Consider the following 24,382-nt stretch of genomic DNA (forward strand, 5'->3'; position numbering starts at 1 on the left):
TGTTCTGTAAACTCTGTTGGCATGCACCTATTCAACATTACAGCCTGGACGGCACTGGGCTCATTGCCAACAGTATATACTGTGATGAAAATTTTTCCTTGCCTCTTTTGACCTCAGTATCAACAAATCCAACCACCAGCTGGTCACTGACTGTGGCTGTTAGCATCAGTTTTTTACATGGTCAGAGACAGAGATGCACCAGCAGACATAAGCCTGTCTTCACCCATTCCTCCAGCCCACCAACAACATCCTCACCTTTACCTTCTTGATCTGTTTCTTGATATTTAAGAGTAGATTCATATGTATATTCAACCATATGTGGAAATATAGAATTCATTTAATCATTCAGTAAAGCCAAATATTTAAGGTGGGGTGAGTTCGCTTTCCTCTTCCTTTAAACCAACTCAACTTCTCTTTTGTCATAATGAGCATTGCCCTGCCCTCTGCTGAGATAGTGTGCCATCTCCACCTTTGACTCCGTTCCCTGTCCAGTCCCTCTATTTGACATTAGGACCAAACGACTCACTGGCCCTGACTCATGTTGACTCACAAGGCAGCACGCTTGCAGGCCTGCTTAGAATAGCCTCCCTGCGTCTGCTCCACTAGCACACTGGCTAGTGCTCACACAAAAATCCCAGCACGTGCGCTGTGTAGCACACATTCCTACTCCAAATCAGGGGTGTGGATATTAGGCACTTTGCGGCATCAGTCATTGGCTACAGTATGTTAATTATCTATAATCAATTAATCAATAAAAGACGAGCGAACACAAATGCATGAAAGCGCAATTAAAGCAATTGGCAGGGGCTATTTCTGCTGCACATCCCAGGTAAATTAGGTGTTTGAATCCTGTGATAACGCAGCCATTAAAAATTGCTGCTCCTGCTGTTCCACTCCACACTACTGTTCAGCGAATAATGAAACAAAGTTCCAACATTAAACATTCTAATTTTGCCCAACTTGCAGGCTTTCTGTAGAAAAAAAAAAACAAAACACATGAAGCTCAGCATGCACAGCACCAACCCTTCCTATTAACATAAGGGGCTACATATATCAAGCATAAAGAACTAATGGGCTGAGAAGCACCTTTTACCATTGCTGTTCTGTCATCTAGACAACCACTTGTGCCAAACCCTCATCACATCACAGGCTCTGATCAAATATGCGGTAGAAATCCTAACTGTATGTACATAAAACATCTGCATGGAACCAAGGGTAGAAGAATGCAGAAATAAAGTTGTGCCATCATGTTTTTATAATCACTGTAAAAAATATGTTAGTGGATCATTAAGAATTCCAGCATAAACACTTTAGGTTTTACCAGAAACAGATTAGAACAATATAATTTAAAGCCTGTGAGAGAAGTAGAAAATGTTAAACAATATGTAAACAATCTTGTTGCTGCATTGATATTATTGAGTGTGGGGCTTTGGTTGATAAATGGCTAATGCAATTGAGATTATAAGTCCTGTTGGTGTAGGTCATTTTAATGGGATAACATTTTATTACATCTTCTGTGCCTCAGTGCATAATAATTTACAAATAGAAAAAAAAACTAATTAAGAGATTGCATCAAAATAATAAGGTTTCAAAATGTCCTGCAAACCCTTTTGAGAGTGAGCTCCTCTTTTAAATTGAATGTGAGAGAAAGTATATACTTTGTCTTTGCTGCTTGTTTAAGGGCTTTGACCTGTTAAATTCAGTGTCCTCTCGATCACACTGCAAACACGTAGGCATGCACACAGTTGCACTGTGGCACTGTTATTGTCCCTACAGTTCCATTTGCACTGACCTCTTGATCCTCCCATCCTCTCTGCTTTCATATTCTCTGGTCTCCCTTCCTCAAGTACCCCCAGTGGTCCAGTCCATTACTGGTATCAGCACTTCTTATCTGCTGCACTCTGCTATGGCAACATCACACTCAAACCCACCCCCACCCCTCCCCTTCCACCACCACCACACCCGGTGTGGTGCAGTCCAGGCCATTCACCAATGATGCAGGAGCAATGATGGCCAGACTATATATCCCCCATTCCATCTGTAGCTGGCACTCTTGCATCACATTTGCACTGCTTACTCCTTTCCCAAGCGCCTTTGCTCTTTCCTCCTATCACTCTCCCTGCTTTGCTTTCCCCTCTTTTACCAGCTCTACCTCTTTTTCTTCTTTTTCTCTCATTTTCATTTTATTTTTGTCCGTTTCCTCCTCCTCTGTTGCTTTTCCTTCTCTTCTGTTTTTGCCTTTACCTCCTCCCTGCCTGCGTATCTTTTCCTCATGTCCCCATTCTTCCTTAACTCTTCCCCCTTCCTTATCTCTTACTTCTTGTTCTCATAGCTATTTCTTATAGTCTCCCAGAAACACTTCCATCTATCATCAACCACTGCATCCAGCTCTGCCACATTTCTCTGTGTATATCTTGTTTTTTTTCTCATTGCTGTCTGCTCTTTGCCTCTTATATCTGCCCTCTTTCCTACCCCCAACTCTTTTCTGTTTTGACCAAATTTTTCACTTTTGCTTGCTCCCTAATAACTTCTATTCTAGCAATCTGCCATGCTTTCCCTCCCACTTAAATTTTCCTTCCTTCATCTCAATTTCTCCACCGCTTAATCTTCCTTCCCTCCTCTGATTCCAATCTCCCATCCTTCCCCTCCCTCCCCAGGCTCTGTGAGCTGTGGGTAAATAGGTACATCTTGCCTTGCTTCCTCTTTCAAATGGCTTCATGATTGCTAATGAAGCACTCAGACAGAAAAAAGTAACATGATGCGGAGGAGGGAAGGATGGAGGGATGTGTTTCCCATGGAGACGGGCCCTTCCGTGGCTGGCTAGCTGATTGGCTGATTGATGACCCTGTAGCCATGTTGACTGATTAGTATGACAGAGCCTTTTATAGCACAGTGCAGCTTAATATGTCACCACATAGCACAACATACTTCGGTATTGAACCGTCTGGTATTGCGGAGTTACAATCTGGCTGTACCATACTGAGTCATAGGAAGTGTGGTACAGTGCATGTCCAAACTTATGATAGAATCCCATAACACAACTTGAGCTTTATGCTTAATACATTCTTACATCTGTACATACAACTGCTCACAATCCATCTGACCCACTTACACTATTGTATGTATTTTGAAACTACACACTGATACCTACTTGTTGTTAACAATTGGGAAACCGCTCTCCGGCTTTGCATAGCTATGTTATCAAAACAATTACGAGTAAACAACTAGAGTGGGAGACAGAGGCATGGTTCCTGAGGTATGAGTCAGCATATTAACAAATGGTCAGTACAGTATGAAATGGCCATGTTGAATTTGAAGTTTAGATGATTCATTATGCTCACTCTCCCTTTTTTTTCCTCCCTTGATTCTCCTGCACTGTCGAGCTCTTATTCTTTCTGTCTCCGTTGTTTGACGTAGCCCAACACACAACAGAAATCACAGCTGGCACAGGAGACACATACATGGACAAATACAGACTTGAACGTTGAGCTCATTCTTGCACATGCAGAAAATACTCAGTATTGAAAATGCAGGGTGAGTCATCAGCAGACTAAAGCGAGAGCTGCTATAGATTTGATCATATCTGATTTTTGTGACCAGTTGTGACAGCCCTGGGTACACTGCAGTAGGTTATTTTACCCCAATATGTTGACAGTCAGTAGACGATAGTAGAATTCTCTCAGTCATGAGCACTCGGTGTGTAACCGCACCTATATTTTAGCCTCATTTATCATATTATTCTACATAGACAGAAGAAAAAGGTTTAATTTTCTACTAATCTGTCTCTCTGACCCTTCCTGTCTCTCTAAGCCAGATGTCCATGGTCCCCAAGATCAGAAACAGGGTCTAGTGTGCTGCCTCTAAAATGTGTTTATCGGGAAGGAACAGTTCATGATTTCCTTTTTAATATGGTTAAATGATTTTTCTCTGATATATTTTTCTGCCTCTGCTCTTTTTTTCATCTGCAAAAGTAGTCTTCATCATATCTACCCCAACCTCCTTAATGTAGCACAATGTTTGAGGACACTTCACAACAACTGCTGCCTTAGTACGCAACATTTTGACATATTTCCAGGCACAAGATGTTGTCTAAAACAACAAAATGTAAAAATGGCCACACTCCCTCTTCAGCTGTCCATTTTAACCTCCATCTCTTACTCTGTCGATCTCACTCTCCTTCTTTTTTGTCACTTCCTAATTTGTCAGAGCTGGACTGTCACCCTCACAAACATACATATCAGCTTCCTCTTCTGACAAGCTCCTCTGTAGGTTAAGCACATCACAAGCTCTCAACTAACTGCTGCACTCTTTTAGTGATGCACCATGTCAACTTCTCCCTCTCCTTTCAATTCAGACACCCTCCCCGCTTATTACCTCTGCCTCAAATGTTGAAATTCTACAGTATTGGAGAGTCAAACCGTTATATTGCTCTTGTGGTCCTTGCAGGTACTCTCTTTAACCAGCTCTCCATTTGCCACGCTTCTTACTGGTTATGTAAACTGGTGTCCTCAACTACACTACGAGGCTGAGGTTTTGTCTGCCTGTGCAGGCCTCTAACTGTGGAGCTGATAAATTCTGTATCTCCAGAGACTAGTTTTTTTGTTTTTTGATAAATGTTTATGTTAGTGGTTTATAGAGGTAGAAGTATCTTAATCTCTGGTTGTAGTATTCTTTTGTTATCTCTCACCAACATGTTGCCAATTCCAAATGTGTTATGATGTTTGTCACTGATATGTGCTCCCAGGGTCATTCACATCACCTTTCTTTCTTTTTAATCTTTAAAAAACCAATGTGCTTGAGACACTCTTACGCTGTCAGAGGAGAGAGAGTAGAAACAATGCTAACATCAATTCCTACATACCATGGCTTCCAAAAAACAAACTGGCTCACCTACAATACATGCCTACTAACTACTGTTTATGTTGTATGTTATCTTTCTTTGTTAGACAGAGAACTGTGAGGCTACATTATGATTGAGAAGGGTGATATTGTCGAAGATGAAAGATGCACAGTTAACAGCGAGACCCGAATGCATTTGTCACCATAAAAAGCCCCCCATACTGATTGATGAAGGCACAACAGCTGGCAATGCAATGAAAAGTGAAATGAGGATCTATATTTTCTGGCAAAGTGCAAGACAGTCTTAACACCCAAACAGTATTTCACCTTAATTTATCACCTTTTCACTCATTAGATACATGACTAATAACACAGTTTGTAGAAAATAAGCTAGGTAACACAATCAGCTTGCATCACTGAAAAGCATTATGTAATGAGCGTTTCAGTTAACAGTAGATGTTATGATAGCACTGCTATACTTGTCTGTTGACACATCATTGCATCTTTTAACATCTGAAGGCATTTATAGAGCTTAAAAACTTAGATTAAATCAGTTTTTTTGATCAGCCATACTTTGTAGCGTCATTCAGTGGTCGAGTAAAATAAAAACTGAACAAACTGCTCTGTTACATGTAAATAATACAATAATAGGACATGATAAGAGATTTTTTTTAAAAAGCACCATCCACTTCTGCACCGTGATTCATTCTGCCTGAGTCATTCAGCACACGTAGGGTTAAAGTATAGCTGCAGCGTCTTACTGCAGTGTCTAAAGCATTTGGCTGATCGTTACAGTATACGCCAAGAGAACAAGAGAAGGGGAAAAAACATCTCTCTCTAAAACTTCCTTTTTTCTTCCAAAAATCCATTTTATTGCATTTATAACATTTGGCACAGTACAAATTCTTGGTGCTTTTACAAGATAAACCTGTAAAGATCGACACTGACCTTTTTTTCGGTTTTTGTTAAAGAAAGTCTTCTCTGTATAAATATTTTTTCTTATCACTGCATTCTCTGTAGCATGGTGTAAAAATCACACAGAATGCCCCTTTTTAAAACAAGACTACCCTCATTTGTCAAAGTCAAGACAGCATCTTAAACAACTCATTGTTTTAAATAGAAGTTACAAGTTAGAAAATAGTTTCAATTTCTTTTTAATATATGTTTCTCTATCACCAGCCCATGGTAGTTTCAATTTGTCCATATATATATTTATTTATAAGCATGTACAACAAGAAATCATCAGTCTCTTTAAGTCTGCTCTCTGTACAAAAAAGTAGTTCCTGTCCTTTTTCGTTGTGCATTCTATTGCATGATTTTATGAAGAAAGGACAAAGGAGGGGGGTGGAGGGGTGGGACAGGGGTGAGTGGGAGCGAGGGACCTAGGGAAAGGAATGGGAGCCTTTTGGGGGGCCTTTCAAATCTGAGTCTCCTGTACCTTCTCCTTGGTGTGAGTTTTTATGACAAAGGGCTCAGCCATTGCTGTGATGGTACTGGGCAAGGTTCGAGGCAAAGAGTTCCCAACATTGTTGTCTGTCCATTTAGCCCCATGGCCAGTTGGTTTATAGGTGTTGTATTTAGGCTTTAGAGTGCTGTAGTCCACCTTATGGGGGCTGTAGTCCACTTTGTGTGGACTGTAATCAAGTTTAGGTCTCTGAGTGTGTGGACTGAAGTCAGACTTGAAGGCGCTGTAATCCGCTTTGTGGGGGCTGAAGTCAGTCTTGAAGGCGCTGTAATCGGTTGCAGTCTTATGGGGGGCATAAGGGTCCATGGGTTTGTAGGTAAGGTCAGTTTTAGATCTCTGGGCATTGTAGTCTGTTTTGGGTTTAGGTTGAGTGCTATAGTCAGGCTTGAAAGGGCTGTAATCAGGTTTAGATCTTGGGTGAGTGCCGAAGTCAGGCTTGAATGGACTGTATTCAGCCTTAGGTTTATGCTGTGTGTTGTAGTCCGATTTTAATGGGCTGTAGTCATGTTTAGGTTTTGGTTGGGTGCTGTAATCTCGTTTGAATGGGCTGAAGTCAGTTTTCTGCCTAGGATGAGTGCTGTAATCTGGTTTGAAGGGGCTGTAGTCTGTTTTAGCTTTTGGGTGAGTACCAAAGTCTGGTTTGAATGGGCTGTATTCTCCTTTAGGTTTGTGAGTGCTGTAGTCTGGTCTAAATGGGCTGTAGTCAGGCTTTGGTCTATGAAGGCTGAAATCTGGTGTAGATTTGTGGGTGCTGTAATCTGGGATGGATTTGTGGCTACTGAAGTCCATATTTGGCTTATATGTTGTATACTCAGCCTTCGGCTTGTGAAGGGTGAAATCAGGCTGGGGTTTGTATTCGGCCTTGGGTTTGTGAAAGCTGTAGTCAGTCTTGTGGCTGATAAAATCCAGTTTGTGTATGCTGTTATGGTCCCGGATTTCAGGCAATGTAAGTGCCGTCTCTTGAGCTGCAGATGCTGGTGGAGGAAGGTCCTCATCATCCACCTGGATAATCTCCACAGTCCGGGTAGCTGCCACTGTGCTCCTCTGCTGGTGGCGCTTTCTCAATTTGTAGAAGGCAATGAGCATGACAGCAGCCAAGAGTGTCACTGCCACAAAGCAACCTATTATTATCTTGGTGGTCTTCATCACTTCATCAAGGCTAGGGCCAGACTTGCCTGGCTTGCCCGTGGCACCTTGCAGTCCTGGCATCACAGATGGCTTAGCTGCACCTGGTGGGCTGTCAGTGCTTTGCAGCAGCACAGTTGGTGTGGAGATGAAGACTGGCTGAAACACAGACGGAGAAGCAGTTGTAGTTGTTGTCCCTTGGCCTGCTCCTCCTCCTCCAGCTACCCCAGCCCCCGCAGCAACAGCTGTGGCTGTGGTGGTTTTAGGTTTGGGCATCTCAGTGGTTGGCCCCAAGACCTCCACAGTCACTGTGGTAAAGTAACTCAAGTTGGATGTATTAAGCTCAGCTGCACTCACGTTGAGGTAGGCTGAGGCATTGGAGTTCCCAGCTGCATTGGACACCATGCAGGTGTAAGTGCCAGTGTCTGCTGCCAGGACATTTGAGAAATTAAGAGTGCCATCATTGAGGACTGATATTCTCGGGTGACTAGAGGCATGTGTCAGGATAGTCCCGTTGGGCAGTAGCCAGCGCACTGAGGACATTGGTGCCGTCCGGCAACGAAGCTCAGCTACTCGCCCTGCTGAGATGTTCAAGTCCCTTGGCGCATCAGCAATGAATGGTGCAGAACACTGGACTGCAGCGCCCTCTCCTCGGTCCACCTCAACCAGCTGTCGACCTCTCATGCTGGCAGGTGAGTGACAGCGTCCACAGCAAGTTGAGTTAGTAGGGATGTACTCCCGTAGCCAGCGTGCTAACCATACAGCCTCACAGCCACAGGTCCAAGGGTTATGGTGGAGATGGAGCTCCACCAGGTACCTGAGCGGGGAGAACAGATCATGTGGCACAGCGCTCAGATTGTTATGGGCGAGATTAAGCTCCACCAATGAAGTTAAGTCATCAAAAGCGTTGCGCTCTATCACTGTGATTTGTGAGTTCATCACCCATAGTTTTTTCAGTGAGCGCAGGCCTTTGAAGGAGCCTGGCTTAATCTCTGGGAAGTGATTTTCAGATATCTCCAGCTCTTCCAGGCCCTTGAGGGGACTCAAGTTTGGCATATCACCTCTTATGTTGCACATGCCCAGGTTGAGGTACTTGAGGTTTTGTAGGCCCTCAAAAGCTCCTTCTGAGATGTACTCCAGTTTCCTTAACTCTCCCAGGTCCAGTCGCATGAGGGAGGGCACCCGGTTGAAGGCATAGGATGGGATACTCTCAATGGGGTTGTTCCTCAGCCACAGTTCTCTCAGTTTAGACAGGTACTCAAAGGCCCCACTTGGCACCACCGTCAACCGGTTGTCAAACAGCTCCAGTGTGTTGAGGCTGGTGAGTCCATTAAATGCGCCCACCTCAATCTGCCGTATGGCATTTCGCCCAAGCTGGAGCACCTCAAGGTGGTGCAGGTGGCGGAAGGAGTCAGCCTGCACCGCCTCAATGGCGTTTTCCATTAGATTGAGGTGTCGCGTGTTGGCAGGAATTCCGGGGGGCACACGGGTGAGGCCACGTCGGGTGCACACCACCTTCCCCTGCTGATTACTGCAGGAACACTGCGGTGGACAGCCCTGGGGTCCTTGAGACACCGCCGCCCCCGCCAAGGCCAGGGAGGCGCTGCTCCACGCTCGCGCCATCAGGAAGACTACACAGAGCAGGGCGGCTTTCCTGGCACGATGCACAGCTACCCGCCCCAGGAGACTCATGATGTGGCACGTTCATAATTCAGCATCATCTGGGGGGGAGGATGGGGGTGTTGGGGGGCTAGTGTTTTGGGGCTTTGGGGGCAGGGAAAGTAGCTGTTTGGCTGGTGGTAGTGTTAAGGGCACCAGTGTAAAGAGGTTAAGGGAACTGAAGAGGACAAGGGGAGAGGATGTGGGTTTGGGGTGTCTGCTAAGGGGCAAGAGGACTTGACCTATCCTCAATTAAGCAATGGTTTTATTTCCATGGACTGTGCTCATGGGCAGAAGGAGAGGGGAGGGTAGAGAGGGCTGGCTTTTCTGAAACGTGTGCATGAGAAGAACATTTTGGTAAATTAAACAACCAAAAACCGTATTACAAGACAGAAGGGAGGGTAGGGTGTTACAAATTGATGCAAAGACGGGTTGAAACACTAGACACCTACCTCAAGTTATTATTACAGGTCCTTGAACTGAGATATATAGCTTCCCTCCTTTTTGCAATCAGAAAGAGCTGTGGTGTTCAGATCAGATGTATATATATCCAAGAGCTGCAAAGAAAGCCTTTTAATATTTGCTCTGTCAAAACAGGTATCAATGCCAAAGAGCTTAAGCAAGATGAGCCCTTTTGTAAATCCACACATCCAAAGAGAAAGGTTCGAAGGCCCTTAGTGAGTGTTTTTTCTCCCTTTCCTTGTTGATTACAAAAAAGAGAAAAAAACAAAAAAGATTGTAGATAGGAATCCAGTTAGGCTCCCAAAGCAGCAGTGCTCCCTTGCTTGCCTCTTGCTGTCGGCTCCTCTTCTCTTGCTTGTCCTTGGAATCCGACAGTTGATCCCCCTGCTAGACACCTTACCCAGGTCTCCATAGTACAGGCGACCACACAAACACACATGCACAATTTGTTGTGCACCAAAAGCCAAGGCAGAAAGGACAAAAAGAGGGAGGTAGGTGGGGGTGGGATAGAAGAAGGTTGAATGAAAATTCCACAGTCCTTTGCAAATGTTCTTTGCCTTTTGTTTGCGATGGTTAGGAGGGGAGGTTGACAAGTCCGGGAAAAAAAACAGACCCCCCCTCTCTGTATTCCTCTGTTCACTTTTTAGTGGTCAATCAGTTGGTCGGTTGGTCAGTCTGACAGCCCTTCTCTCGCTCTTTTCCCCTCACTCCCTTTCTCAATGTGGCGTCGTGTCCACTTAATTTTTCTTATTTTTTTCTTTTCTCCTCCAGGAGTGCTCGACAGGGATTGAGAAGGCTAGGCGATACACTCTGCCTTCATTAGCTTCTTCCTCCTCTTAACTAGCCACACGCTCCAGCCTCGGCAGCCGCGGTGGCGACAGCAGCATTTGCAAACACACACACACCATCCCTGTGAAGCACGCAGCAGCAGTAGCGAGCACACACAGCAGCAGCTGCAGCCTGCCTCCCGTGCACTTCCCAATAATCCGTCAATTTCTTCAGAGGGGGAGAGGGGTGGGGGATGGAAGGGGGTGCTGGGAAGAGTGGGGGTGTTGTAGCTGGGTTGATCGAGGTGGGTTAGAGGGAGGAGGGGTGGTGCGCAGTTTCTCCTTCCCCTCTCCGGCGTGTTTCTTTTTTCTTCTTGTTTTCCAGTTCTTTTTTTTCTCCTCCTCTCCTCGTGGTGATCAGTACCCTCTCGCTAATGCAGCGTCCGACTGGGGAGAGGAGCAAGACAGGGAAGGCAAGCGCTGGGCGAGCGCGGCTTACAGGCGTGACGTTAACAGTAGCGTCGATGTGGAAAGGATCCGTTGTAGCAGCAAAAGAGAGAGTGTGCGCCGGCTTGGATCTCTCTCTCTCTCCCTCTCTCTCTCCCTCCCTCTCTTTTACACTCTCTCTCTTGCACTCTCTCTCTCTCTCTCTCTCTCTCACACACACTCACTCTCTCTCTCACACACTCTCTCTTTCTCCCTGCCTCCCTCCTGCTCTCTCTGCAGTGTCCTGAGGTAGTTGGGTGAGCTCAAAGCACTCAGACCTTTTTAGAGATCTACCTCTTCAAAAACCAGTTTTCTCCTGCTGTCCTCCGCTCTCTTTTTAATACTCATAGTCTCTTGTTCTGTGGTTTTCTGGGGCTTTGCGTGGCTTAAGGGAATAGACAGGCTGTCCGAAGAAAAGACAGAGATGGACAGTGGCATCCCCACAGCAACCAGATTTTAACCCCCTCCTCCCCAGCAATAATCCAGGCATTCCAACGAGCCTGGCAAAGCTTTCCAGCATTACTTTGGTGGCAAAGGCAGGCAGATGGGACACCGTTTCCATTTCCTCTCTCTCCCCATCTCTGCTCTCTCTCTCTCTCTCTCTCTCTCTCTCTCTCTCTCTCTCTCTCTCTCTCTCTCGGTTTGATTTTTCTTTTTCACTTTCTCTCTTCCTGCTCTGTCACTCTTTTCGTTTTGTCCTTTGGTGGAAAGTAGAGGAACATGAATGGACTGCTGACGCATCCTGCTCGGAGCAGTGCTTTGGTTTGATGCAGTGTGTTTTGTGCATTAACTCACCCCCCCAACCACCCACCCACCCTCCTCGCTGTCTTCCCTTCTCTGCTCACTCTTTGTCCGTCACTGTGTCACTCTGTCTATCTCTGTATATACAATCTCCCAGAAGCTCACATTTGCATCCTTTTTTACTTTATTGTGTAAGTCCCCTCCTCAGTTTTATGTTTGGGTTGTTAGGACATTAAGAGTGATTTAAGCCATCTCCATCTCGACTTCACTCCTCTGTGCAATGGAACAAAAAGTTTAGATAGTAAGAATGTGATTAGGTTACTTTCCTATTACACATAGGTCGATCCAAACGAGAAGTGAGTTGTGAAATACTGAGAATATACAAGTACAGCATATGATGTAAAGTCGTGACATCATTTGTGACTCCGTCTCTCCACCTTTTGCATTTTATTCATTTCCCACACCCCCTGCCCCCTCCATCACATAAGCCTTTGCAAGTAGTTAGAGCACTCTAAACAGGCAGGCCTTAACCCTCAATTTGAGCACAAACTGTCGCTTCAGGAAGCACACCGCCGTAAAGGTCATGTTAAGGAAAGCAAACAGGAGAAAACAAGACATGCTTTACCTTCCTGCCACGGGAGAAGAGGCAAAACAATTGCACCCTACTGTCCCATCGTTCCCCTCTCCAATGATTTGTACAAGCGTCATGTCCATTAAACTAGGAAGCAATGTGGGTAATTGATGGTTGGTAAGGCTAGTTGTGACAGTACACACTGTGTGTGTGTGTGTGTGTGTTTGTGTCCGAGCTAGAGAGTAAGCGTGTGAAAGAGAGAGAGAGGGAGGAGAGAAAACATGCGAGCTAGAAAAGGTCACACTGCCTGTAGCACAGTATGTTATTCCCACCGGCACAGGAGTATAGAGCCAACTCCTATATTATACACACACATATACACACAGACTTTCTCCTTGACTTCACTGCAGTTGAATACGAATGGGCTTCAATGAAGCACGTGTAGCAGTGAGGTGGCAGCCACGGGAGTATATGGAGGGATTTTCCTGCGTTAAGAAAGAGGGGCTATTTCCTTTTCTTTCCACAGGGGATTCTTTAACGCCGCAGCCATGCAGAGGGCGATACCAAAGGTGTGTTGCACTACTACATCCCTTTTCACTGCATTCTCAGAGAGGCAAATGCAGGATGTTTGGCAAATATGCTGCTCAAAACATCAACATTTCATTGATCTGTTGTCAGTCAAGCCAACTGCATATGAATGCTTCTGGATCGCTGTGTCCTTATTGATGGAAAAAATCAGATGTAGTGCAGTGTGCATACTGGCACTGCTAGCTTTGTTTGTGTGTCAGATGGTGCCTGTGCACTGTTCAGTAGGTGCGGTGTGCCACCATTTGATGAGCAAGTGACCCAGAATGAGTTCAGGTTGTGTTTTACCCACCCAGCACAGTGCATCTCGGACCACTATCTAACCAAAATCGTCCATTGACCCGTAACGTGACCAACGCTGCAAGGCCAGCTCCCTCCTCTTAGCCTTCTTCCTGTCTATTTCTCTCTTTCCTGTCTTTTCTGTTCCCACTCTATTTTTGTCTGTCAGTGGACACTCTGCTTCCTCACTCCTGATGGAGGCTGGGTCATGGCCTGCCAAACTCTGTGATGCTCCACTGACCAAAAGTGGTCAACCCCTTGCGTTATAGTTTGATCCTAACCTGGAATGGCCAACATGACTGGAAGGTCAGCCAAAGTCTGTGATCACAGCAAGGTTTTCTCAAGGTCCACATGGGTGTGTGTGTGTGTGTGTGTGTGTATGTATGTATGTATGTATGTGGGCACATCACACATGGCATCCCTGACAAAGGCAAAGAAGTGAACCAGAAAAGCCTTTTCCAAGCTAGTGGCCTTTTTGGGGGGCTGAGGGTGCACCATACAAGAATTCTTCTCCAAATCTGATTTGCTGGTTCAGGCCAAAGTTAAAATTGCAAACTGTTTATGCCAGTATATCCATGGCACCCAGGTCAAACAGTGGTCCCATATGTTCACAGTATAACATATAGTGTCTTGACAAGAAAAGTGTTGTCAGACTTTACCTCCAGGACTTGCTGACTGATGATGGCCTGATGAGCTGTCAGATATGTGGGACCTTCACGCTGTCATGCCAGCCCCTTGCCCCTGCTGTGCAATCCCTGCCCTTCCAGCATCACCTAAGGCTCTATGGAGAAACCCCACCACCATCACCACCACCAGGCCACGAGGGCACTGGGTGTAGTTTGGGGGTACCGCACGACCTACTTTGAAGTGGCTTGTCCACCAGTCAGCCAGCATGTTCAAGGGCTATATGCAAATGGTACAGAACCCATCCCTTGGGGTGAGTGCTTGCAAATCTGGGCTGCGGCCAGTCACATGTAGGTCAGCAGCCTGTGTCTGTTTGCATGTGTGTACGTGTCAGTAGTTCCATTTGGATGAATGGCCTGAAGAATATGGTATAACAGCAGTGACAATCGGATTAGAAAAATGTACAGTCGAATGATAGATCTAATGATAATGTCATTGCCTCTGCCATTGCCAGGATCAAGGATTTACAGTACAGGCCCTTGGGCAATCCACATATGGTTTTCTGTGTGTGTACAAGGGAGACAGAGTGATATTTTCTCAAGGAGACAAGAGGCACACTATTTTTGGGCTTGTCTTGTGCTTTGAGAGCTATTACAAATTTTATGCATTTAAGAGTGTGTGTGTGTGTGTGTGGGAGCAAGCATGTCCTCTAAGTATCCAGTAATGTCCCAGTGGCCAATTGCATACCAGTGCCCACCCTGGCACGATGTTATCATAAACCAATTTTTCCACATGTACGCACACGGCAACACACACACACACACCACCCGCACACACGGACACCCCCCCAAACTCTATGATGCTGACCTTGAGGTAAAGGACCTGCAACTAGACACTTTCCTATTTTCATTTCAATCTCCAGGAATTAATTCTGCAGGAGATTATGTGTAACTCACACCACACATACACACACACACACACACACACACACACACACACACACACACGCACACATGCTGCTATCAGTGTCCCAGTAAAGGCTTAAACTGCTTGGTGCAGATTTTTTCTGTTTATCACTTTTGTCATCACACATACACACACACCAATCATATGCTTAGTGTATCAAGAGATTATAATGGGCAATAGGGTATATTAGTGGCTTCCTTCTGCCAGGTTAGATGAAGTGTTGTGTTTCATATACTGGCTCAAAACAGTACATATGGTTTTTTTGAATACCTTAAGACCGTTTCATTTAATGCCCTTAGTTGACACTTTGATTTAAAGCAATTTGGACAAACATTTAAGTTTAGGTTAGGTCATTCAGACAACTCTGATTGAATTGCTCTGTCATTAATCCTTTAAGTTCCTGTTCTCCTTTTCCATATGTTTGTCATGTTTCATTGTCATTTCCTTTTTTTGTCTTCTCTTAATCCCTCCCTACTCTCAACATGTCCCATGTCCCATGCCCCTTTCCTCTTTCTCCCCCTCTCTGTCTCCATATCCCTGGCCTTTTTGTCACTCTTTTTACCCTGCCTTTGTTCGTGCTGTTTCTTTTTTCTCTCCCTGATTTTTTTCATTTGCTCTTGCTGTGCTATTTCCCCCTTTCTTTCCTGTCCTTTGCCTTCTCTTCCTCTGTCTTTTTGCCCTCACTCTCCTCCTCTAAATTGCTACTTCCTACAGTGTTCCTCCGGTCTACTATTTGCAGGCCTGTCTTGACTTAATTGTCTTTGCTCGTTCAGCATGTGTTGTGTGTACGTGTGAGACAAAGTGTGTGCTCTCAAATGAGGCCAATATCAGGTCATGGAAACTGTAGGAGCACGGTAAAAGATGACCATTTCCCCCCCTCTCTTTTCTGTCATCCTGCGTTTGAGCTTTGCTAGCAGCCATTGTCTCCAGACTAATGGGCTTCATTATGTTGAGCTGTGTTCATACTGGCTGCCAGAGCAGGGATTAGCCCTAGCGCCATGTTAGCTGGAAGCAGAAGAAAGATACTGCTAGGGTTAGCACTGTTAACCCAATCAGCATGAGCCAAGATAGCTAGATAGGAGGAGATTCTTCATGTTTGGAAATAGGAGTCCACTTACTTTTGCCTCTTGATTTTTTTAAAAACTTTTTCAACATTTCTTTTACTAACTCCTGCCACTCCTGTTCATTTTTCAAGAATGGGATTTTTAATTAAGTGTACAAATACTCAATGCTGTATGTCATTGTGCTGAGCCTGTGATATAATACAGTGTTTTCTCACTTTATGTTTTTCTCACCATATGCTAATGCTCACCATGTCTTGCCCTGGCCGCGTCACTGGTCAGCTGGCCTCATTAGGATTCATGGAGCATCCCTGTATGTGCGTTCATCACAATGTTGCCTTGCCAACTGCCAGGCCGTAGGAAATGGATGTCTCTTTCTCTGAGCAATGTGAAGGTAAAAACATAGTAATTCACCGCAGAGGGAGCAGCTAAATCTTCTGGACTTTTAGCTCCTTGGGAGCAAAGATGCCGTCTTCATTGAGATCCACCCCTCCCTCTCCTCCTTTTGCTTTTATGTCCTTGGCTTGGTCAAAACAAAATTCCTAACTAGTGAGCTGTTAATCTGCAACGTTGTATGTGACATTAGTCCCATGTTGGGCTTTTGCATTACTTTCACTTGTCTCAGTTCCTTTAATTGTTTCTATAGGATTGAATGGGAGTCTTAATAGTGAGTTACAGTGCATAGCATGTCATGTCTTGCCTTGATAACAAGTATGAAAGTCTTCTGGGTGGTGAATTGGACCTACCTGCCTCACAGACAACCCCCTGTTGTTATACCCAAAGTGGCCATCTTTATTTCCTCTCCCAATATGATGCCCCTGACCTTCGAATATCCTCCTATCCCTAAAATCACAGTGACAATTACCTTCTTTACAATTTATTTCTGTGAAACTTTTAATCCCACAATCTCCATCCAGCTTCAGGCAGGGGAGGATTAGCCCTACTGAGGCCTGTTACGTCACAGACGAGAATGAAACAGCTTTTCATTTTTGACACAATCCATCTGGCCACACCCAGATTACGGCAGTGCCATCCAACAGATAGAGGTTGTGTGTGTGTGTGCACGCTAGTCATCTTTGTTTTCCAGTCCCATGTTTGTGTGTTTGTCAGCCTATTCGTCTATTTTACTGTGTACTTTGCCAGATATCTGAGAAGGGACACAACATAATATTGCACCCTGCTTTCCAATAATATTCCAATGTTAGAAAGCAGACAGGAGGTAGGGAGTTAAAAGAGCTTTTTTCTAATATGCCTCCAATTTGGATTTCATTACTGATAGTTGCCTTGTCTACCTTATCTGTGTTCAGACAACCTATCTGCTCCCTACTGGGGTCATAATAACAAGAAATGGACACTAGTCAAGTATACTCTGAGGTGTGAAGGATCATTGTTGTGACATGAAATAATACTTTACTTATATATTCAGCCGAGAATGGGTGGGAGTTTGTGTATTAGTGTGAAGGAGATGTGTGTTTTGTATCTATTTTCTAATGCGACTCCTCACCTCTCAGCCAGTTATTTTTCCTGTGTAATATCCTCTCTCTCCCTCCATTTTTGCCCATACTGGGGATTTGAGAAGCCAAGCTAAGTGTGTCTAATCTATGAGCGCAGCCAGCACAGCGTCAAATGTTTGGTGCCAATGTACCTGCCGCCTCCAACAAAACACTTCAGCAGCTGTCCACCCAAGCAGGTAGGAGACAATATAGGATAAGGAGGGCTGAAGGTTGAGAAACAGACACCTCAGTGGACGAGGAAGTAATGTGAGAAAAAGCATGCCTTCGGGATAAAAGGGAAAAAAGTGAAGAAAGATGAAAATGGAATATGGGTTGAATGAAAAAGTAGCCCCAACACACCCTGCCGCACCCGTAACTCCGGGCCCCACAACCTTGCTTAAATGTGTTTTCTGTAGCGGTGCAATCAGGGATATCCCCCGGAGGTAGGCTGCGGCTGGGGGCCAGCAGGGTCCTGGCAATGAAAGGGAGGCGGGCGGGGGGGGGGAGTAGCAGGCAGCACTTTCTAAATTGAAGTCAATAACACAGCAGTCCATTCTATCAGAGCCAGTCCTCCCACACAGTCCGCTTATAGTCACTAAGGAGAGCTGAGGGTAGGATGTCGATTGAGTTCTCCAAAGTACCTCTACGCATGGCACCATGTGTTTGTGTGGGTGAAGCGCACACAAGGGGGAAATAGTGGTGTCAGTAAGAGAGGCGTGGCACCAGTCCGGTACTCCTCATAAAACTGTACTTGCTTTAAAAAAAAAAAACTGACAGTAATTGTTATTCTGTTTCCCACTCAAATGTGTGATTGACAGTTCCACAACAAGAATTGAATGTTAAGTTGCAGCAGTGATCTAAAATGAAAACGAAAACATACAACTTGGAAGCACGTGGAATGGAAAGAATTAAACAAACCTGACCAAATGCTCTGAGCCTGTTACATGAAAATGCCTCTATTCTACATCTAGCTGTTATATGAAATCTTGCTAATGCAGGCATATCTGGGACACACATGCACACGCAGCCTTATTCTGCCTTTAATCCCTTTTCGCATGTTAGCACTTCTACATAGCTTTGGGGGATTAAAACCGGGATGGTTGGCCTGCCTTGTGTTAGGGGTAAGGGAAAGGAAATTAGTGACTGGGAGAGAGTAGACATCCGGCTGACATGAGTTTGGCTGTGTGTGTTGATCAATGTGTGGGAAGCTTACATGCTTTGTATTTGAATTTGATGACGACTATATAATGGGACCTGCACATCCGCACAGCATGGAACAGGCATGATTTGTTTAGGGGCTCACACTTTTGCTTACTTTTGCTGAGCCAAATGGTAAAAAACAGTTAACAGGCTGCAGTTTTAATACTGCATGTTCCCATGAGTGTGCTGACATGCTTATACGAGTTTATGTTTTTTCTTATGTTTTTATGATAAAGGCACATTTATATGTCAGCCTCTGTACATGGCTGGATGTTGAGCTCTTGTATATAAATGCCACTTTTTTGTATTTATGTGAGAGAATAAGTCTGTTAGTGAAAGATTAATGTAAAAGTCATGCACTATCCCCGAATGTAAGATTGTTTCTGCTCTTTCCCAGTATCTGGAGAAAAGGACAGCACACACAATCACATATGTTCGTACTCGGATGCATGTCAGTGGTTTTATAAAGTAATGAAATGTTTAAATTTTACATGATATCAGGGGAATAAGCTAAATGAAGTGTGAAGCTATTCTTCATCCACGGGGCTCTTTAACTTTTTAAACATTCCATTGTATCTCCACAACACATTAAAAAACCGCCATTTTAACATTTAGTAACTAAGTGCATTCCATAAGTTTTATCTACATTATCTCTCTTGTGCTTTTGTTGCCTGTTATTCCGTCATTGTTCACTGGTAGAAGTTGTATAGATCCATGCTGCACACAGGTCACTGCCTACTAGTCCTCCTGCTGGTGCCCTCTTTCTATTCTCTCTCACTGATGGCATCAGTCTAGGTCACTTGGACTCTAGTTTTGTTTATTGGCGTGTGGCCCGGTTATTTTTTTTTTTTCTCCCCACCCATAATAACCCCTCGCCACACACAGGCCTGGCTTGACACATGGATGAACAGTGATAATTTCCCCAGGCAGACATTGATTTCACTTTAATTTTCCTGCCACTCATTGTTTGACATCCTGCAGAAAATGATCATTTTGACCTAAAACCTATTGGTTTATTCTCATTTTATGTTTAGCTGTTTTTTTTTTTTTTTCATTTCAAGAGAATTAATTTTATGCTAAATGTAGGCTATCAATAATCGCTAACAACAAACTGGCTGACAGCTGTGTACAGTAACATTACACGTGATTAAAAATATGTAATTACCTTGCTTGCAAAATAGTTGCAACTGCTTCAGATAGTTAAAATAGATAATCTATATATGTGGAAACATCTGGGGTTAAGGCAATAATTGGCTTAAAAAGGTAGAGTAGCTGAGCCTAATGCAGCGCTATGCCATCCCTATCGGCCAAAAATGGATTCATATTTGAATATTTGCTGTTGATTATTACTGAAGCTCATGAGCCCCAAAAGATGGCATTTGGCCTTTATGTTTATGATAGTGTTGGAAACTCATTGTAAATGCTGCGAAACTGCTATATGCAGCGAGCAAGATGTCTAAGTTTCTGCTTCAGTTCTACTACTATTACTCTCAGTAATAGTAAGGATGTATGGGAGCCTGTTCATTAGTGAACACGTGATGATCCCTTGTCATTGCTGTGGTAGGTACAGGTAGTAGACAATTTGTTCCACTCTCTATTGTCCCTGAAGTGCTAGCTCAGATGTGTTTAAAGTTCATTCAGGTTGTTGTATGGTTAAAACCCAGCGCTAGCAAGACTGCAAGTGCCTGTGTGTGCATTTTAATATGCATGTTTTGTCTGGAGATGGCTTTGCTGACTTAACTGTCTAGACAGTCTTCTTCAAGGGCTGGCATTTGTTTATTCCTGTTGCCTATCACCACTCTGCCATCCATTTTAGCGTCTCAGCTGTACACAGCAATAAATGACTGAAAATTGATGAAACCACTGAGTTACATTGGTTTGAATTTTCTTTTGAGGAAACAATTGAGCGCTTCACTTACTCATTCAGTGGAAATACCACGAGACAACAGCCTCTGGGCATAGGGTTTTACTTCTTAAAAGGTGCTCCATTGAGTATTCAAGCAGTAAGTCTGGGCAGCATGAGTGTTGAGCTGGCCGTGAGATTGTTGTAGCTTGTAACTCCAAATACAGTAGTGGGGTGTCTGCTTTTGCCTGTGGCCACATTGCTGAAATTGAATTTGAAGAGACCGTGTGTGCTGCTGCCTGTTTTGAAGTGAGTGTTATCCATCCAATTTGGAAGCACAATTGTCATATTGCACACCTGGTGGAGTTAAAAGCTCTCCTGCAGGAAATAGTGCATTCGAAGCCAAATGTATCAAGTACACAATCACATACTGAATGTATTGTGAGTATGCCTGTGTGTAGACTTACTTTGTGGGTTACTACAGTATTTGTGTTCAGTCATATGAATATATGCTGGTGAGTAGACATCCACAAATCTTGACCACACTGGCTTTGTCATTGCGTTATCCTGTAACTGTCTTGTATTTAATAATTTACTATCATATTTGAAAGGACTCCCAAATGTATGAACAGATAAAAGAGCCAGTTTCCAGCTAGTGCTGTCATGAATGAGAACACATGTAACTATAGTGACAGCACATGCCAAGGACGGTGACTGCAGTAGCCTTGGAAAGGTTTTACCTGAATTTTAACAACAAAAGATACTAAATGCATCAGTCAAACTGTAATAAACCCGTACTGACAGTGACATCACTCGACTTCAGGATGTCCGTTCGTCCATCTGCCTGCACAAATGACTCAATCTTCCTACGTATGGCACTGAGTTGTATTATATGTATGTATTGAGCTTTGAATGAGCCATGCTCTTTTATGCACATGCTTCAAAATCACAAGTAAAAAAATAAATAGAGAGCACCACAGCTCTGACACAAGCCCTAGCCTTAGAGATGCTGCAAAAAGAAAAAAAAAAACTGACATCATTGACTGATTCATGACTGACTCATTGCCCTTCTTATGTTGAGAGCAACCCAGCTATGGAAAGAAAGTATTTCAATATACAGTATGTCGTTTAAAAGCTTTTACTTTAAGTATTATGAATCATGTTCAGATCCTGTAGTTCTTTAATGTAACTAAATCATGTTGGTTGAGGGAAAATTTAAACACCAATTTAAATGAGAATTACACTATAAATTTTAGGTCACACAGCCCAACCCTATTGTGTGATTAATTAACAGCTAAATGAAACTTTTTTTGTTGTTGCTTTCATTTCTTGCTGCATCTTCCATCTCCCTCTGACTGTGTTGATTCTCTAGTCAGAGCATGTCCTCTTTAAGGTAGTGCTGATTAGCAGCATCTGCGTGTCCGCAGTCTTGTGGGGCAGAGAGAGGAGGAGGAACGGGGAAGGGGTGAAAAAAAAATCCCTGTGCCTTCAACACACTCTTTCGTCATTTGTGGCCTCAGTTTCCTCTGTCTTCCTCCTCCCATCCCTTGCTTTTCTACTTACACTTCTCTCTCTCCCGCTCGCTCTCAATCTTATTGCACAAATGTTAGCCCCATTTCTCTCCCTTGTCTCCTCATTATGGAGGTGTTTGGAGGCCCAGTCTTGTTTTTGACACTGATTTTTTTTCCCCTTCCTTTTCCCCAAATGGCAGGAGAAAAAAAAACAGAGGAAAGGGATGATTGGAATAAAGTCACAGAGAAAAGTTATAACAAACCGATGGTGTTGCATTTGAAACTTTTGTTCAAATATTAACAGTAAGCGGTAAAAGCAAAATTGCCTTTCCAAGGACATAATTATTTCAATAAGCCAAGTTAATGCAACACAGACTATTTTCTAATTGTGTGTTCAGGACTTTGGTTTGGTAAAGAGTAAAGAGTTACAACACTTTAACAGCACACAAAATGCTGTTAAAACTAAAGCCAAAAAAGGGGGGAGGGGGTCATCTTAACTTTAAAGGTCAGTACTCCATTAACTAGCGCTCTATTTTCCAAATATCCATGCCTTTCTGACTGTGGCCCAAACATTCTTCACTGCGGCTAAAAGCACTTGACCAAGCTGTGGAAAATTGCTAGCAAGAGATGATAACACCCACCTACCTGTCCTCTATTCCTCCAACCTGTAATCAAGCTCTATTTCACGGTAGCATGTTCCTAAAGGTGGGCCTTGCCTATGAAGCAAGCACAGGAGCAGCATGGCTATATTCCCACACTGATGAAATTAACTATCACTGGCAGGTTAGTATAGTCAGACAAAAATTTAATAGGCATGACTTGATTCAATCACTTCCCCCTCTCGTATCTCTCTCTCACACACACACACAACCACACATGACCCACCTCGACCCCCCCCCTCCCCCTGTCATTTGTTGATAATCGCTTGCCATTTGTGTGAGTGAAGGTACGGGAAGGTTGAATTAGATCACCTAAATTGAAGAATGATTATAGGATGATTTGTCTGGAGGTTTTTATCTCTTGTGCTGCTGACTAGGTTCAGATCATCTATTCCTGTTTAAGATCTCTGACTACCTGTTGGCATGAAAGATTCATTTTAGCTGGCTAGAATATGCTCTCTTAGTGTCCCTCACCACTCAGGAGTCTGTACATGATTTTCCACTTGAAACCAGGAGGGATACTCTGCTGGACTTTTAGATATTTTCCCTTAAACTTAAAAGTGTAGCTAGATTAGATATATGAAGCAGGAATCTCTCCCTGTCTATCAGACACCTGGCAGCCTCTATCCCACTATGTTGACTCTTTACCGTACCGCTGCTTTATAGCAACATGGAGTACCTCTTCAAAAGCATGCTCCGCCACTTTTCTCACACTCAGACTTCAACCCCTGCCTAACAACTCTCCAACCAGCCTAGCAACTGGGCACTGCCTCTTGTTCTGACAAGCACATAGAAATTGACAGAAAGCCATGCTGAAAAATGCCTCTGTCGGCTCCCCCCCCCCCCTTTTTTTTCCCCCTCTTCCTCATTCTCTCACTCTGTCAGCACGGGCAGAGGCTGGGAGGACAGAAATGGCTTTTTGAGTGACACAGGCTGGCTATGCCATTTGCCGTGTCAACTGGTGAAAGAGGATGGAAAAGGAGGTGGAGACAAATGATGATGGCCTGGCCATGATTGTTCCGCGCCCCTTCTAGCTTTCACCCACCATCTTTTCGCCCCGAGGTCACTGAGGTCCAAATAGCGTTGACACACAATGCCAGTAGGTGTACAAATGTTTTTCAGTGTTTGGAATTTTTTCCTTTCTCATCTGAAATATAGCTTCATCTCATTTTGGGTTGGCTTTTTTTCCCCCAGTAATTTTTTTACCCACTTACTACCCAAGTTATCTCTCCACAGTTAGAATTCTTGCGTTTAGGTAGTACTTGTTAATGAAATCTCTCTTAGCCTAATTGGAAATTCGAGTAGATACTGTAAGTCAGTGGTGAATAATGAACCGAGCCACATCACAGCTCCTGTCTGTCTGTGTCTAATTTGTAGTTTTGTGCCCAATTCCCCTCTTGGGAACATTTTCCTTTGAATGGAGGAAAAGGAAATCTAAATTGACTTTGAGTAATCCAGTTTCTGCTGTTGTCAATCAGCCCGTGCTCTTCATTCTCCAGTCTTTTGACAAGACTCCAGCTGGGTTTTGTCCAACTCTTCTTTAATGCCCTCATCAGCTACAGCTGTCAGCGCACTGAAACGTCCAGCAAGGAATCATGTGACCCCACTGTTTTCCCTACTGAGGGGCTATCTGTGGCGCACAACTAGAGTTTGGTCGTTGCAGCTGCAGAATTATAAATATTTAAAATTCCATTATGAAATCTTAAATCGATTCATAGAGCTGCAGCAAGTGGAGCATGAGTGAAAAAACAGCTGCTCATGTGGTGGATAAAGACTCTTGCCCACCATTTTACATTTGTTGCCACTTGTACAGTTACAAGCTCCATTTATATGGGATATTAATACACAGGGTGGTAAGATGGTTACCCACCGCATTGTACAGTGTGCTATACTGGCCAATTGAACGACAGTGCTCGCATTAAATGTGCAGTCTTCTTGACGCGAGAGAATATCTGCTCTCCTATTTAACCAGTGTTCAAAATTGGTAGTAAAAACATGTCATTGTTATTTCCTCTTTCTCCATGTCCTTGTTGCTGCTGCACTGCT

General features: G+C 44.0%; 2 protein-coding genes across 2 annotated transcripts in view; one reads left to right on the plus strand and one right to left on the minus strand.

Annotated features, from left to right (window-relative positions):
* Nucleotides 1-24,382, plus strand: part of snd1 (staphylococcal nuclease and tudor domain containing 1) — a 164,379-nt gene that overhangs the window by 67,117 nt on the left and 72,880 nt on the right.
* lrrc4.1 (leucine rich repeat containing 4.1) lies at nt 5,684-11,380 on the minus strand. Its single transcript, XM_018670980.2, has 2 exons — nt 9,541-11,380; nt 5,684-9,415 (listed from the first exon to the last, which is right to left on the minus strand). Exon 2 carries the CDS (start codon nt 9,119-9,121, stop codon nt 6,257-6,259), a length of 2,865 nt encoding a protein of 954 aa, XP_018526496.1. The 5' UTR covers nt 9,122-9,415; nt 9,541-11,380; the 3' UTR covers nt 5,684-6,256.

Source organism: Lates calcarifer, linkage group LG18, assembly GCF_001640805.2.
Source record: "Lates calcarifer isolate ASB-BC8 linkage group LG18, TLL_Latcal_v3, whole genome shotgun sequence".
Classification (NCBI taxonomy): Eukaryota; Metazoa; Chordata; class Actinopteri; family Centropomidae; genus Lates; species Lates calcarifer.